Genomic DNA, 18,543 nt, shown 5'->3' on the forward strand with positions numbered 1-18,543 from the left:
AATGGCTAAGGGGTAGAATTGGGATTGGGCCTTGGTGTTTCTAATCACTTAAGTCATGTGACCTGGATGTTTCGAACCACTTTAGTCATGTGACATAGGTGTTTCAGATTATGCTTCGGTGCAGCGTTTCAAAACACTTGTGCTTTGGGATCTTGACACTGTGTCGAAACATCAGTATCACATCAGCCATAATCATTCCAAGGAAGATTATAAGACCCTCTCCAGGTCCAAGTTTTTCCAAAAACTGAATCTGAATCAAATTGGTCCAGATTTGGACCAATTCCCACGTTTTACTATCCGGGATTAACTGATCTATCTTACTTTTATGATACCAAACATTAGGATTACCAAACCTGATTACCAGAGCCTTAAAGGACCATGAAACCCCCACTTTCAGTTATGGTCAACCTCAGCATTAAAAACAAAACAAAAAAAACACATAATGGGCGTAGAGCTCTGCGAGCAGCGGCAGGAATGGGCGTGGCCAGCAGAACAGGGGAGAAGGAGGGGAGTGAAGCAAACAACCGTTGTCAGTTAGCTCACAAGATGAAACAAAAATGCTTGCTGCGCACATACAGCTTTGCTATATCGGCCCTGACAGGATTGCGAGGAAAAACATGCAACAAACCCTGTGAATCAAGGAAACAAGCACATATGTACCCTTCATTACTAGCCAAATACTGTGTGCCGTGGGTCCGTAGACACGGTCTCACCCATTCATCATAGGTTTTCACAGCTTGGAACTGGCAGGTCTGTTTTCCCATCTGAAAGCTTCATGAAAGTCATGAATAATTAAGAAAGAGGCCTAGAATAAGAAAACTCCACTATGAATAATTAGGAGAAACCGGCGCATCATCACTTCACTTGCAGATTTGCGCTACGTCAGATTTGCGCTACGCGCTTTGATGCCGCTCCAAAAATCATTTTAAACAGAAAAAGTACTCGAGGGATTCTTGAATCTTTAAATGTAAACAACAGTGTAGCCTGCTGGCTAAGCAAAGTAAAACAGGTAGACAAAATACCAGTGGCCACAAACAGCCATTGCTTGTTTTAATAGTATGAAACTGAAACCGCAACAAACATTTAACATTTTTTAGTTTTTAGGCTTCAAATATGAAGACATTATATATAATCAGTTAAGTTATATAACCATTAAGTTTGTGATCATTCACTTAAAAATATAACTTTTTATTTTATTTTATTTGGTTTAAAACATCACAACTGAATCCACACCTCTGATGAGATCACTCCTTTTTTTATTTTGGATTAAATAGATCTAAGTTTAAAGTTTTGAATAGCACAAAGGGCAGGTTTGATCCAAATCAAATGTAAGATTGGATTACATGATCTGATCTTAATTTAAAATCTCTCTGTTACTTTTGAAAACCCCATTTCCAAGATTTGATCCGTGATCCAAAATCTCACTTGATTACTTTTGAAAAACTGGGCCCTGAACGACTCTAAAACAAGTCATCTTCAAATAGAGGTCAATCAATTCTGCCTGTATGTTCCTCAAAACCATTAAAACTATCATTTAGAAGGACCCACATCACACACATCACCTCTAGGCAGTAGCCAGACTGGATGTATCTTGGGCAAATTTCCATGCGCCAACAATTAGATAAAAATTTAACAGCCATGACATACTCTGCTTACACTGTAAGCCCTATATAACCAACTGTATTATATTTAAGACACATAATTTGTTATAACTTTTAAGACCTATAAATCATATTAACGTCGTGGTAAATACTTTAAGAACCTGTTGCGTATGACTTGATGCTTGTATTTTGCCCTCTTGTGGGTTTTCATGACACTGCAGCAAGCAGAGGGCTTTTTTTCCTTTTCTAAAACGGCTGCTGTCATTGACTTTTTTTCGTTCACAATTTTTCCATTCTCATTAATAATAATAGTTCAACATATATAAATGAATAAAAAAACAAACATTAACAAATAAAATACATGATAAAGAAAATTAAGTAGCAGGGGAGTTGAAGCTCTCAAAATATAAAACCGAAATCCTCTAATTATAAATATCTTGCTTTTTTGACTTTTCATCTCTCTTAATGTCTTCAGTTATATCACAAATTCTACTTTAAACATCACTAGTCTTGGGAAAATTTTAAATATTTACATTTAAGAATATAAAATTGTATTAATATAAACAAATGTTTAAATATATAACATGTTTTTATCCTTAAAAGTTAAGCCAAATTTAATTAATTCCCATGAGAAGAAAGTCTTACAGATATTTTCTGTTATATCTAAACTCATAATTCCCGAAATGTTTGTACAAAATTACATTGGAAAAGGCATGTTCAGATGTTTGTTTTTTAAATCAGCATAAAAAGGAAGTCAATCGAATACTTTCATTATAAATCTGAGCGTTCATAAAGTGAAAAAAAGCTTTATTCGCTCAGAATGTTTAAATTATACAGAGAAAAAAAAGGTTAACGAGACTTCAATTCTAAGCTATTCATTTTATCAGGCTAAACTGTTTAATGTATTTGCAGCTTTTTCTAATGTTTGCTATTTATTCAATCCTTTGTAAATAATAATAAAACATACAACTGGCCATTTAAACTGTTTATTTACAATAAATATATCCCTTATTATGAAGATGAAGTGTAAGACAAAGAAGTTCAGGTCCCAACACTGCAAACACTGGAGTCAGAAATTAGACAGTAAGGGGCAATGCAAAAAGCAAAGAATACAGATGGAGAAAAAGACAATATGCTACATTTGTTGATTTCATTGCATCTGCTGAGGAAGGCACAGAGGACTCAGACCTACTGCGATAAACTAGAAGCCTTCGGAAGGTCCATTTTTTGAGAGCAGATCCTCCTTGCAACCCTTCAGGTGGCATTTTCTCAATAGCATCTGGATGCACTTTGATTTGCAAGCTGAGACTGCATGTCTCAGACTTGCAATGTGAGACACTAGTGTACTCAATGAAGCTGTTCGTCACTATGAGGGGTAGGGTTAGGGGTGGGTTTAGGTGTGCACATAAAAAATTTACCTTGCAACTGCACCAAGTATGCAGCCAGACCCCTTTTCTTTATCCAAAAGTATCTGGATGCAGCCTTTATGATGCAAGCCGAGATTGCATCACTCAGCGAAGCAATGTCAGACACAATGCATTCAGTGGAGATAGTGATTTCACTGTGACGAGTAGGGTTAGGAGTGGGGTTAGGTAAGCCCATTAAAAAGCATTGGATGCAGCTCAGATTGCACTGCACCAGGTCTGCATCCAGACCCTTCTCCCTTTTTTTAACCTTGCCCTACAGTATCATTGGTCAACCTCAAGATGGCGACATTCAACTTAAAAATATTCAATACCGGTTTGAGAAATGTGGCATTGAACGACTTATTACAGGATAATGAATTTGACCTACTTTTTGAATTAATAGTCAATGTCTATTATGTCCAGTAGATGTTAAAGGTATACATTTCACTCCAAAAAAATTAAAAGCCTACCGATTTACCCACCCTTCACTTATCACAAACCTGTTTGAGTTCATTCTGTTAAACGCAAAAGAAGATATTTAGAAAAAAATAAATAAAACTGCCCTTAAAAAAAAAAAAAAGAAGCTTATGCTGGTAAGGTATGTTTTGATGCTGGTCTTGTTGATTTTAGTGGTCTCTAATGCTGGTCTCAGTGCCAGTCCTGACCAGCATTGAGACCAGCAAAACCAGCATTGAAATCAGCAAGACCAGCTTAGAGACTAGCAAAACCAGCATCAAAATATACCTTACAGGCATATGCTGTTTTTTTTCCAATACTGTTTGTTTTCCCTACTATCGATGTCAAACCCCCAGTTTCCAACAATCTTCAAAATCTACTTTTGTGTTCACCAGAAAAAAAAAAAAAAAAAAATCTCAAAATCAGTTTAAGTAGTGTAACAATTTTGCTTCATACTTGCCACAATATTGTGAAAAAGAGTTTCTACAATAGAGAGCTAGCTCATATTAAAAATCTGGATAAATCTGGATTACAGTAAATTTGAAGCATTTTTTAAAATTCCTAGTCTCTAAAGATTATTTTCTTATATTATATTAGTGACACCTTATGTCTTGCCTGTATTTTTGAACACTTCCTTTCTGCAGATAAAAAAGATTCTCTGAAGCAGCAGAAAGTGAGGGCGGAGCTTCTCCTCTCAACCTATTTCCCAGCTTCCCTTTCCTCTTCCTGTCTGAAAATCTGTCCCATGTCCTGACTATTCCCAAGAGAGCATGTAGCCTACTATTACTGTGACAGTTTTCCAAGATAACATCTGGACACTGACTGTCAAAACACAAGAATCTCATTTACACTGCTGTTGAGTGTCTCACTCCAGTTTGAAAATCTGTCATTTAAACCTGAAAGCAAAGTTTAAAGAGGACACATGCCCTTTTTAAAATTAGCATTAGATATTCCTTGTGACATAGAATGAACATTTGAAGTTGCAGTATGTGTTAAATCTTATTTATTTATTAGGCCTACTGGCGTAAATATGGCAGGAAATATGAGGTTTAAATATATATATAAAGACACAAACTTCATGTGTCTTTTAGCTTTTCTGTTTCTAATGCTTCATAGTGTAGTACCATATTGTTTAATATCTCCTTTATAAAATGTTCACAATTAGCTTAGCTTTACAATTAGCTTGGCTTAGCTTTGGCCCATTTCATGACATGAATGTGGTATTTTCCAAGTAACATTAGTTGTAAAAGAAAATAGGTTGTACTTTTTTTTTAATCAATTCCATCTTGTACTAAAGCAAACATGACATCATAGAATCAAATTTGTATTAATGTACCAAATGTCCGTGAAATAAAGTTAGAAACATCAACCCAAAATAATCTTGAGCATATACATTGAAAATACAAGATGACTAACAGATTATTGAACAATACCACAAAAATCGCAGTAGTTTTAAAAACTATAAATTCTGTGTAAAAATGCAAAAGATACCTGTCTTTATTACTTAAAAAATGTATTTGTTAGTAACTTTATACTTTTTTCCCACTCAATCTTTCCACATTTTGATGACCAGAAGACTGTTGAAGATGGTATATTATTCTTTTTAAAGTTATTTATTTAATTATTGGGTGAACTATCCCTAAGAATAAATTAGCAATATTATTTGAATAGTTTTGACATGATAAGTTACATTTATTCACCACTTGGGGCATATTTTTTATTTTTTAATGTTTAGAAAGTCAGTGAATCACAAAATGATCCAAGCCTGAAACATTCTACACAATGTTTCATGCATCAAATTACTTCAGTAGTAGTTTTTGAAACTTATTTTTGATACTGTGGGGAGGAAGCTGTTTGCCATAAATTTGCAAAAACAGAACAGTTTCGAAAGTTTACAGAAAGGATGAGCCTTTCCATAGGAAACCCTCATTACTCATGAAGTGACTTTCATATACACACCCAGATCGGACCAGTCTGACCCGAAGAGCAATACACTTTAGCTCATTCAGGTAAAGTGACTCAAACATCAAAACTCAACTGCTGTTTTTTTTTTTTTAACTGAAGTCCTCCCATACCATTAATTAGCAAAAATTTCCAGACCGGTTTCATTTTGTGACGCAAAATACATGGTAACAGTGAGTAACCAAACTAGACTATCAGGTTTGACCAGAAAGGTTCATATGGCAAGCTTTTTAACATTAAGCAATAGTACCCGTTTTCATGATACCATGGTGCTTGATCTTCAGGTACTAGGACATTTTGTATTGTTTTAGTAGCAGCAGCAGCAGCAGCAGCATGTTTTCTGGGTCATTCTGATATTTAATAAATAAATAAATAAAAAAAAAACTTTCCTACTAGGAAGACAATAAGTCTTACTAGTAGTTGGCCTTTCTGTGTGGAGTTTGCATGTTCTCTCCATGTTTGCGTGGGTTTCCTCTGGGTGCTCCAGTTTCCCCCACAAGTCCAAAGACATGCGATGTATAGGTGAATTGGGTAAGCTAAATTGTCCGTAGTGTATGTGTGTACTGTATCCACCAGGTTGGGGGTTGAGCGGTGTGCTAACAACTCACCTCGTAAAAATTACGTTACAAAACACCAACATAGAAATAACAAAGAATAACTTATATCTGCATTTAAATTTAGCAGACACTTTTGTCCAAAGCAACTTACAATTGAGGAGGCATTCAGCGATTAACAAGGAGGCAACACAAAAAGTGCTAATTATACAAAGGAACTGTGTAATGAAGTGTTAAGGCCTGTGCACACAGAGACGTTTTTTTGCTTGCCTTTTCCATTGACGTGTAATGCCTCATGACTTAATAAAGGACATCAATGTGCAAAACACCAGGTGCAAAAGCATCATTAAAAAAAAAAAAAAAAAAAAAACGCCTCATGCTCGTTCTCTACCAATCAAAATGGCACTTTTGTTTACGTGCATGGAGCTGCTGAAGTTACAGTAATCAGCACTCGAAGGCGCTCAAGTGAAAAACTGTCAATGCAAGCGCACATTGAAATTGCCCAGAGGCGATATGAACATGAAGCTGCTTATTGCTTTGTGAACAATAATAATTTCTTTATCGCTAGAGCTTGAGCTGCTACCTGAACCATCCCTGCTAGTTTAAGTCACCAGTAACTTTAACAACAAGCATGTAAACTTTCTCTCTTTCTCTTCTTCTGTGTTACAAGCAGGTGTCAGAAGCTTAAAGTTGTTTAGCGCCATCTAATGTCAAGGAGTGATTTTGCATACTCTTCTGCTTGATGGCAGTGAAAATCGCTCGAGTTTGAATCCGGAAAAACGTCTCGTAAAACGTTGATGATAAACGCAAACAAAAATTGCCTCGTTGTGTACGAGCCTTTAGAGTAAAAAGGGGGAACGTTTTTTTTTCTAAAGAGAGAGAAGGGTATTTTAACAGGTGTTTTGTTAAGCCCACTCACCTGTGTGAAGTACACTCATAAATGCACAATTATATTAGAGATGATAAGGAAGAGTGATAAGAAAGTGTTTGGTGCAAATGTGCAAACAGTGGTGCAAGGGTCAGTGTCAGAGAGATGCGATGTATTTTCTACAGGTGGCTTGTCAAGCCTAATCACTTCTGAGGCACACTGAGATTTGCAATGAGTTTTGAGTTTGTTGTGTGACCAGTCTGGTTAAGGGGAGAGAAGATTATTATTATTATTATTTTATTGTACCTTAAATAGGTTTCCTACTAATATCTAATGTAGAGACGCTCAATTCAGTTGATTTTGCCAACAGACAACCGCTGCTCGTTAACCGATTATTAATGGATAACTGGTCAGAATAATAATAAATTATTATTTAATAAAATAAATAATTAACGTGTCTATTTTGTGTCTGACTCATTAAATATTGCATTTTAAAATACTGATTCATTTTAGCATGTGAACAACAGCATACAGAACATCTTTAAGCACATGCAGCATTCCAACAGCATAAAAAACAGAATAAACTAAATAAAAAGAATAAAAAAATAGTCCAGCCCTAAATAAGGTTAAATGACAAGGTTAGATTACAAAACAAAAACACTGACTGAATCCTTTTTAAGAACTGGCGTTTGCCCAATCAAGTCTTTTTTTTTCTTCCGTCAAATAAAAATAACGCAAATCTCCCTCAAATTGATCACTCCACAGAAAATATGCATTTAATCAATGGAAACTCCGCCTCTGCTTTCATTTAATTAAAAATCTGATGTACACTTTTTTCCGCTCAGTGTTTACTTTATTTCAACTGCGAGCACACATCATACAAAGGCAAAAACCTGAGGCATGCAGGGCGCTGCAAAACACAATCTGATGTTTCCTCATTCAGATAGAATGCCCGAGCATACTGCCCAAGAGGTGTTTTAAAGATGGCCGTCGAGTGAAATGACTTTCCTTAAAGGGAATTTGCCCAGATGCAGCCAAACTTAAAAAAATATATAATAATATTTTTTAATAATTTAACTGATCGGTTAATCGGTTAAAAACGCACCCTTTCAGTTAATGGTTAATCGGTTATTACGAGCATCCCTAATCTAATGTTTAAGTACTAAAACAATATATTCAACTAGTACGAGTATCAAGTGAGCACTAGTATCTACAAAACTATTACGCAACGATATAAACTATGTATGAGTCACAACTGGGAGACATACTAGTCAAAACTCAATAGATGACATCTCAGTGACAATAACACCAAACTGAAATTTAATGAACAATTACTATCCATTGAATAGGTGGTAATATGCAAGGAGTAAAAAAAAAAAGAAAAAAAAGAATAGGAACTAGTATGTAATAAAGGAGACTAGTTTATTATTTACTACTAGTGTGAAAAAGTACCAGTATATTTTAGTATTAAGAACAGTGTGTAACAAACAAGCACTAGCTAATAAGTATTAAATGGAAAACTAGAATCTAAAACACTGTTAGTAGCATGAGAATAGATTAATAAATTATGTAGAATAAATCAGGCCCGGATTGGCTAATCGGGAGGACCGGGAGAATTCCCGGTGGGCCGGTCCGTTTTTTGGCCGCGAGGGCCGGTGTCCCTAGTTCCAGAATCTGTAGCTCTCAGCAGTCACACTTTTTAAAAATAATTTATTTATTTACTTGACCACAGCCTTCTTATTCATTATTTTACCACAGCTCTGCTCTTTTTATCTATTTTCTCGTAGCCTCGTGAGCAGGATGCAGCCTGCAGGTTAAAGATGATATAACTAGATAAGTCACCATTTAATGTACAGTTGTTGTGGTACAGTGGTTAGTACGTTAGATTATGACGCGGCCAACCTGGGTTCGGTCCTTGTCTGAGTAACAATTTTTTTTTTCATTTTTATTGTTAAGACATAATACTGTAAGGGTTGTTGAACATTTGAAGTTCTAAAAGAGCTGTTTTCTCAAAAAAAGACGTGATAGTGTAATTACAAACTGAATTGGAAATAACCTTATTTTAATATAGTCAGTGGTGAACTGAGGTGGGCCGGTCTGAGGCTTGAAACTCCAGGGCTGAAAAAGAGTCCCACTCCGGCCCTGGAATAAATGTTCAATTGGTTTGTCAGTCATCTTCCACCTGTTGAAAAGACTTTTTTTTTTTTTTTTACCATACCTTTATTGCATTAACACTCAGTTAGCAAGATTGCAAGAAATCAAAGCACACAAAATTAGCAAAACCTGTTTGTCTGAGTATACAATGAGACTTCATCATAAAACAAAACATTTCAATAAAGCAAGTTGCAAAGCATGTATAATTTTGACTGTTAGTCTATTTCAATATCAAGTTTTACCATTACATTTTAAAAAGACAAACTAAACTCTAATGTTAAAAGCATCTAAACGGATTTGTGTGTGTGTTCATTAGTTTGTTTAGAGCACACATTCTTCAGCGAAGCTCTTACCAACAGGAACAGACAGAAACCAGGTGTCAGTTGGTGTACAAAATGTATTTGAGAAAGGTTTCAGGATACACTTGAGTGGAATTGTTGGCAGGAGTCCATCATAAGCTCACTGTAGGAACAAATGTGTCAAACAAGTAGGAATTGTGAAAGCATCTCTTTTAAAGGTGGTTTAATGTTGACATATACAACCACAAAATGGCTAAATTGTGAGAAATCGCTGCAAAATTACAAAGATCTGAAATAGACTACAAATATCCTTTAAAAAAACATCACCTAATAAAACATACAGCCAGCTTTGGCATGACCACATGCCAAAAATATACATTTTTAGTGTGTGTGTGTGTGTGTGTGTGTGTTGTTTTCATGAATATACATTTTTACATTCCATTTGAAAAGTTCAGAATTGCTCTCAACTTTGAGCTGCCCTCTCCAAAATGATAATCTTACAATTCATATATACGTGTACAACCATTGTCATAACATACAGCAGATCCAAATGGCTAATTTTCTAAAAACACAGTATAAAACTATAACTTACATTTCTTGTTGACGATTGGAGTACAAGGATGCTTTTACAGCACGATTGAAAAAAGATTCTCAAGATATCAATTAATCCAAGCTTTCTTTAATTTTGACTTAATAAAAATTCAAGTTCATTCATCTGTGCTCTTGATGGCCAAGCTCTTTATTTTAATCCAATAAAAAGGGTAGAAGAACATTTGGCAGGAACGCTTTGGTTGGTCTTTTTTTGTACCTGGTTATTGTTTGGAAGCCCTGTAAAGATTTTAAGGCATTAAAGGGAAATGCAAGAAATAAATATTTAAAGAGAGTTCTGCTTGAGCTTGCTCTTCATTCAAGATGCATCTCTTACGGTGTGAAGAATTCAATTTAACACCTTGTTCAGGTTCAGTTCTTCAGTTGTGTGTGTCTGCCCCCAAAATCTGAAGACATTAGGCACATTAGTCAATGATAGCAGAGAAAATGTGGAAAATTGGAGAGGGGAAGCTTCAGTTGATCCTGTTGAATCCTCATAAGTTTGTAATGGTCACCAAAATGAGTGTCCCAGTGCTCTGACCATAAAAAAGCCACATCGGGCTGCCAACACTTCGTCATTCAAGTTCTTGCCAATCCCTCAGATGGCACTAGTAAGAGCTTTAAAGGACAAGCAGTTTCTTCTGCGCCGTGTCCATCAGAGAGGGAGCTGTTGTTCAGTGTTGAGTATGTGTGTGAGTGGGGCTTACGAGGATCTGGGTTAACACCAGTCAGCGATGTAGTCAAAGTCTGCAAACAGGTCCTGTTCGCCGAGCGTCAGAATCCTGGGCTCTCGAGGTGGAGTCAGTATTGGTGCCTCTGAGGTGAATTCATCGTCAAAGTTGCTAACATCCTCACGGCTTGTGATGGTCGGCACAAACGGAGGCCGGATCTTCTTTGCCAGTAGTCCAGGCCAATCCATATCCTGAGTGAAGATGAATACAAGTGTGGTAAGGACTTTAATAATGACATGTGAATGTTCTGTAGAAGAAAAAAAACGATGTAAAACAGATGGCCTACTCTGAAGAAAGGATGCCTCTTTACTTCCTCCGCATCTCGTTCTCCTGCGCCAAGACGCCGCTCTGGATTTCGCCTTAACAGCTGGATAAGGAAGAGAATGTTTAGAAACATTAGTTAGCTGGATAATTAATATGAGATTACAAGAGAAGGATCTTTCTAAGAGAGCCATGTTGGGATTTTAAGGGTTGTCATGAAGAATAAGACGAGGTGTAGTTTGGGTCAATGGTTTAAAGCAGAACAGGACTTGTCCGAACTTACCCTTCTCATTATGGAAATGGCTTCTGTGGAGAGATATTTGGGATAGCGGACTTCATCATTAACTATACTGTCAAACACCTCCTCTTCATCATCACCAGGGAAAGGGGACTGAGAATAGAGAAAGAAATTACCCATTATCACACAATTTTTCAAAGTCATTTACTTTACTTTTTGTTTACAGAGGTATCTTTGACACTGGCATAAAACATAAATATAAAATACATACTTTTACATGTCTCTAAAACCACCCCAATTAAAAAAAAAAAAAGGTCAAAAGCAAAATGCTATTATGCATGCATATTTGGTTCAAATAGTCACTGCCAATGAAATAAATGACCTTTTATATACGTGTTCCTTTTTAGCTAATGCTTAGCTTTATTTTATTAATAAATTAGTTTTCATTTATTTAGTATTAGCATTTATTTAGTAAATTAGTATTAATTATTTAGATTAATTATAATATTATTCAAATCATTGTAATATTACAGATAATAAATTATTGAAAAACGTTAAACCTATTGAAACCATAAACCTTTTTTTCTTTTATTACATGCACATGACTAAACAACAGTTTATCAGCATCATAGCACTAAAAATGAATTTGACTTCAATATTGTAAAAAAGTCCAACTTTTTGGAAATATGATTACTTTATAAGAGACCTAAATTAAAAACGATGAGTTTCAGATTAGACCAGATTAGACCATTAGCATACAGCTAAAAAAAAAAAAAAAGGTTTTGATAATTTAAAGCATGACTCTTCTGTAGTTACATTGTGTACTAAGACCAACACAGTTCTAATGTTCTAGGTCGATATGTCAAGGAACCATATTCTCATTCAGGCATAATAATTAAGGAACTACTGCCGCACTACATTTTCTGCAGGTGCAATGATATTATGCAGCACCTGAAAATTGTCTGCAGCTAGGTAAGCAGGTAACAACACAACAACACTGAATAATATCATTACACCTGCTGCAGACATTTGTATGGCAGCAAAGTGTGAATGATTTGGACTTCTCTGTATGTGTTTATTTTCAATCTAAATAAGGTAACCATTATCACTGCCCTTATAAGAATCACCAGTTACTACAGATTCTAACTGCTGTACTCCTTTAAAGGCTTTTAAACTATGTTAAATCTAGCTTTATCTCACCTACATTATCTGATCTACTGCAAATAAGGATATTCAGACAGCTATTCATGACTACAGTTGCAGATGCAGTCAAACTGCTCTTGAGGGTTCACAGACTATGACAAGCCATTTAAACATTTAATCTATAAAATTTTGTAGTATTATTAGGGTTTAACGATGGCGACCAATTTAGCATTGTACAATGTTTAATGTGAAACATCACAATGGACAACGGCATTGTCGTCGTAGGCGGCGGTGAATTAATTATTTATGAATAATTAATTATTTGATAACAAGGTAACACTTTACAATAAGGTTAATTAGTTAATGCATTTACTAACATGAACTATTCATGAACATCACATGTACAGCATTTATTAATCATAATTGAACATTTACTAATACATTATTAACATCCAGGTCCGTGCTTTTTAAAATTAGTTAATAGACCATGAGTTTACATGAACTAACAATGAACTACTGTATTTTCATTAACTAATGTTAACTAACATGATCAAATACAGTAGGAAATGTATTGTTCATTGCTTGTTCATGTTAGTAAATGCATTAATTAACATTAACGAATGAACCTTATTGTAAAGTGTGACCGATAACAAATTAATTATTTGTAGCCTATGGTTTTAACTACCTGACCCGCATGTTTTTTGTTCTACCCATAACCAAATCATAAATAAATAAAGATAAGTTACTCACAAATTACCACCTGTAAATCACTTTTTCCGTGGGATTTACGTGAATAGTCAGAGTGATCAGTGTCGTTTTAATGGTGTTGACAAACTTGGTTGGTAAAAAAACAGTGCACAACCAACAGTATCTGAGGTTTTCCCTAAAATTACTAAGTACAAGTGTGAAAGATTCAAAAGACAGAAGAGTCGTCAAATAGAGACAAGATTAATTAAACATCATGTTTAACAACTATAGTGAGACGCGATACTGCAGTACATCATTGATAATCTGTCTGACGTGCACTGCTCTCTGGGGTTTTGTGCTCAAACCACCTGCTGACTGCTGGAGCTCAGATGTGTGCGTACGCTGCAGTGCATGACAGAGTGTGTTTGTGTGTGTGGGTCACATGATGTACGTTTTCAGGGGTATAGTGTGGACGGAGGGCTGATTAGAAATGCTAGAAGAAACGCCAGAGCGGACATGGATCGTTTTATGCCATTTTAAAACAAAGACATATTAGTGCAAATGGGGCCAAAGTGTGTATTTTTTGCGAGCGAGTTTCTGCTGTGACAGGGGCAGGGCAGAGGATCGCGATGCTGGCTGGTATCTATTTTTATGCTACGTGTACTTCTTTTTAAGATACTAGTATCCTTTCATTAAAAACCAGTACCACCAGTAACATCTTATTACATGCTATTAAAAGATCTTATTAGTTATTCATTAGATATTGGTAGCTTTAAAGAAAACCACATGAGCCCCAAATGTGCAATTGCAAGTTTAAAACAAACATGCAGTCTAACACACACAGATTGTCCATGATCATACCTCTCCAACCAGCATCTCAAAGATGAGCACTCCGAGACCCCACCAGTCCACCGCTCGAGTGTACGACGTCTCGGTTAAAACTTCAGGTGCCAAGAACTCAGGAGTGCCACAGAACGTACTAGTACGGTCTTTAAAGCCCATTCCTGCATGACAGATGCAAAGAGTTACAGTCGCAGTACTGACAATCAACTCTCAGTATCAATGGTGACACAAATCCATCATCTACCTTCTTTGCAGAGACCGAAATCTGCAATCTTGACATATCCCTCAGTGTCTAGCAAAAGGTTATCTAGCTTCAAATCCCTGCAGAAGAAAGTCCACAATAGTCACATGCAGTTCATAAAACATTGGTGAAGCCTTCTTTTTTTTTTTGCATTCTGGAGTGACACATACCTGTACACTATTTTATGGTCATGCAGAAACTGCAGGCCCAGGACGACACAAGCAGCATAAAAACTGAGGACATAAAACAATTATTTCAGATTCTATTCTAATATGTATACTTTTATGAGAGAAACAATGTCTGCATCTACACTGAAATATCCTGTCATTTGACTACCTGATTACAGTTTACATAAATCTCGAACAAATAATCTTTAATCATTCACTATGAGTGCCACAACTGACCCTCGAATTGTGGATAGACTTTCAATAATAAATTGATCTAAAAGTCAACAAAAACACATCCAACATCAATTAATTAGACTGAATAGATTAATTGAATACTGCAATTATATTTAAAACTTTAAAAGCATTCCACATCTAAATAGAGATAAATAAATAAATAAATAAATAAATGGACTGTTGTGCAGATTTTTGTTTACACGTGTAACAAATTTTGATCTGTGTCAGATGTGACCAAAACATGGGCTTTTATGTGCCAGCATAAACACTGCCAATTGTTTTAACTGCTATTGATAGATAGTTTGTATTAATAAATGTATAAATAAATAAACTAGGACAAATAGTCAATATTATAACTAATACAACAAACTGTTCAATAGTTATTTAAGTATTTATTAATTCCTTTCTGTGACAAAAAAACTAGTTTTTTTTTATATAACTATATGTTTATATATTTATGAAATTACAAAAGCTTATTTATTATGTTGGGTTTTTTTAGTGATTGATGTTTTTTTATGTTCTTGCTGGGTCCGATGTAATATAATTTTGTTCTGCATTGGAATTTATTGTGATGTTTTTAATGACAAAAATAAAGGAAACTGAAACTAAACTGAAAACTTTAAAGTATTTGACACAGATAAATAGATAAATCGTTTTTGCTTACACATGTGTAACAAATGCTGATCTGTGTCAGATGTTATCAAAACATGGGGTTTCCTGTGCCAGCTTAAACACAACCAGTTGTGTGAACATGACAGTAGCAGCAGCAGTACAAAAGCACATATACGAGTTACTCACACAGAGCGCGTTTCAGAAAACACATCTGCATGGATGTGCATCATCAGGTCTCCTCCAGCTGCGTACTCCATGACGAAACACACATGCTCCTTGGTCTGGAAACAAGCAAAGAGGTTCACCAGGAATGGATGCCGAACACTGTTCACAGTCTCAAAGATCCTCTTCTCGCACATCAGGCTGCGGAAAGACAATAATGGATAGTGTAAACTGACAAGTCCATCCATCGGAGTGAACAAAAAAGTAGTGCTTCACCTTATGTCTTTTTAAGCATATGTATTAAGTCAGATTGTAAAACTCTACCAAGGAATTGTGCTTATTGAGGAGCATTGAGGAGCATTGAGGAGAATGGTTGCTAATCAAATACACAAGAGTTAACCAAATAAATATTTTTGTTATATTTCTTTGCAATTTAAAAAAATATATAGGAGCGTTATTTATACAAGCGCAGATCATTATATAGAAAAATAAAAACAGAAATTAATATCTGTTGCTAAATGTATCCTTTATCAGGTAGAGAAACCTATGAGATTACTTCACTGACATTGATATACGGACAATTACAAATAAATGCTTATAATAGCTCAAGTCTTGCAATAGCAGTAGTAACAGCATAAAGTAATTATAATCGCATTTACACAGTTTGCCCAAAGAGTAGTGCAATGAGTGCTCTTTAAACAGTTAATATTATACAAACATTTATGTAATAGTGCTTATATATAGTTTACAGTTAAACAAAATGTTTATCAGTAAAAAAAAATAATAATTACAATTCATTAAAGAGCCCCTATTATGTTTTTTTGAAAATGACATTTCATGCAGTGTGTGACAGCTCTAACTGAATGAAAACATTCAGCTAAAATCTAAAAGTGCACCGTGTTTAAAACTATCGACTCATAGTGGTTTGAATGAATAGCCGCTGTAACGAGTCTTTAGCCATGTCAGCGTGACGTCGATACGCAACTCAAGCCCAGCCCATTTGTTGCCACGCAGACCCAGGAAAATTTACAACCCCAGCCCCACTCACAAACATTGTAAAAAGACAGAGGAAGACAAACACTGTAGCTGATCCCAGTTGAATCAAGCTGAATATACACTGTGCTCTGAAGTGTGAGGGGAAAGTTAGTGCTATTTTCCCTACGCAAAGATGAGGCTGTGAAAAGTGATTGAAGTTTATTTTTGCGAAAATACCTCTGCATTATAGCCTCAGCCATGTGCTGTGTTCCTGTCATTTTTCTGACGAGTGCTTCAGCAATCTACACGCTTATAACGGGGGATTCGTTGGCCATTTGTTAAAGGAAAGATCAGAAAAGACTACTGATATATGGGACTTTGTCAGAGCTTGACAGGAACTTTACAGTACACAATTCATGGATCTGTTTCTTTCTCCATTTCACAAGTGTAAGTAAGTGTGATTAAAAGGGTTGGCTCCTTATTTTCTCTAACTTGCAAATGATGCATTTAATTGCGTTTTGTTATTAGTAGCCACTTGTACTGTATCTGGTTAACTCTTTATACTCTCATATCATGTCTAAAGCCACGTTGAAAATGTGAAGTGTGCTGCTTTGTTTACAGATTTAAATGCGTTTGTAAGCTCGCGATCTTCTGCTGCTTATTACTATGGTCACCATCAGCTGTTCCTACACGTGTGGGAGTCAAGTTCAAAAAAGTTTAGCTTTTGCCACTGTGTGAATTAATACTGAATGTGTGTCACTGTTTTACTTAAGGTTAAGAATAGAGCAATATGCTGATGTTAAACTGCATTGCTTTAATGCACTCCTGCACTGGGCTCACACAACACTCTGCAATCTGGATACTTCAAAATTGTTGATAGGCCCTGGTGGGCATTTCTCTCCATTTCGTTTTAAACGCAGTTTACCAATAACAACAGACTGGGTCATCAGATTTGGGGAACAAATTAATCACTGAACGAATCATATGGGAGTCGTTAGGATAATTAGGTAAAAGTAAATGCATATTATTAGACAATAAAAGTGTGTTTTGACCTTGAATTCATTTCAGACTGTTGATGTAGACCCCCTTTATAATGATTAATAGGGGCTTTTTAAAAAGGGACACATTTTGATCCATAAATTTCATACACTGAAAAAAAAAATGTACAGAACTTCAAGCAAGGTATTTATGCTAATAATTAAACCTCTTTTATTTATAAATTATTTGTACAATTTTCCATATTGTCAATAAAAATACAGCTAGCAATAACATCGCCAAAAAAAGCACTACAATATATGTCAAAACGTGAAAAACTGTCTATATTCAAAGTAGAGTTGTGTTAAAATCGTTGTGGCTCCAGCATGTCTAGAGTACAACTCTGACTCTGTCTTTAATAATAACAGGAAGTAAAACAGTAGCAGAGGAGTCCCCGCTGTATACAATTACTGATGCCTCTACAAATGCTTCAAAACATCCTCAAGAATAAGATACAGCTCATTTATTCCACTTAAACACGAGCGCAGAGCCGTTACCTGTCCACTTCATCCCTTGCAACGATGTCACCTTTTTTCAAAGCTTTAATGGCAAACATTTCTCCAGTGGTTTTGTAATCGGCGAGTAAAACCTGTTGAATAAATAAATATAGTTACGAGACAATGAAAGTGACTCATGCAAACTGGCAGTATGTAGCGATAATCTAAAATTCTATCTATGCAAATGGTCAAATGCATGGGGCATTTGCATACTTGTACAGAGCTTGCCTTTTGTACGCATGAAAACATGACGTTTACCTTTCCAAAGTGGCCACGTCCCAGAACAGCTACACATTTAAAATCTGACAAACTGAACTGAACTTCCTCTTCTTCCCTGAAGGCACACAAACATATGATACACGATGTAAGATAATACTGTATGTATTTAAGTCCATTTAGGTTCAAATCACTTGTGCAATCTATTCAATTTAACTTGAAAACGACAAATGCATTCCAGTGTATTACTACATGCATTACTATATGCATGTTTTAACAGTATCATCATGGTGATGGGAAAGAGAATACCTTATTTCAGTTTTTCGCTGAATTTCAGTGAGTTCCAAGCCAGGCTGCTCATGTTCAACCAGACTGTCATAATCTGGTTTTGCTACTGTGTTGTTCAGGAAGTCAAAGGTCGCGAGGGCATCCTGTAAGCAAGAGGCACTTAAGAATCTTTCCAAACCAGTGCAAGAGATCTCTTACTGAAAATACTGGGACAGTTCAGCCAAAAAAATGAAGATTTGACATCATTTCCATACTCTAATTACTGCCTTTCAAATATGTTGTGCGTTTGTTGCAATTAATGTGAATGGTGGTTATGGACAGTCAA

At 35.6% G+C, this 18,543-nt stretch overlaps 2 protein-coding genes across 2 annotated transcripts in view; one reads left to right on the top strand and one right to left on the bottom strand.

Annotated features, from left to right (window-relative positions):
• Positions 1-18,543, top strand: part of kyat3.2 (kynurenine aminotransferase 3, tandem duplicate 2) — an 808,856-nt gene that overhangs the window by 49,452 nt on the left and 740,861 nt on the right. The window lies entirely within an intron of this gene.
• pkn2b (protein kinase N2b) overlaps positions 9,964-18,543 on the bottom strand; it is a 67,824-nt gene continuing 59,244 nt past the window's right edge. Inside the window, 10 exon segments of the mRNA NM_001290179.1 lie at positions 9,964-10,810; positions 10,906-10,986; positions 11,164-11,271; positions 13,810-13,952; positions 14,036-14,112; positions 14,203-14,265; positions 15,232-15,408; positions 17,715-17,806; positions 17,973-18,048; positions 18,240-18,361. Of these exon segments, the coding sequence (NP_001277108.1) occupies positions 10,607-10,810; positions 10,906-10,986; positions 11,164-11,271; positions 13,810-13,952; positions 14,036-14,112; positions 14,203-14,265; positions 15,232-15,408; positions 17,715-17,806; positions 17,973-18,048; positions 18,240-18,361 (1,143 nt within the window). The 3' untranslated portion in view covers positions 9,964-10,606.

Source organism: Danio rerio, chromosome 6 (genome assembly GCF_049306965.1).
Source record: "Danio rerio strain Tuebingen ecotype United States chromosome 6, GRCz12tu, whole genome shotgun sequence".
In the NCBI taxonomy this organism is placed as follows: Eukaryota; Metazoa; Chordata; class Actinopteri; order Cypriniformes; family Danionidae; genus Danio; species Danio rerio.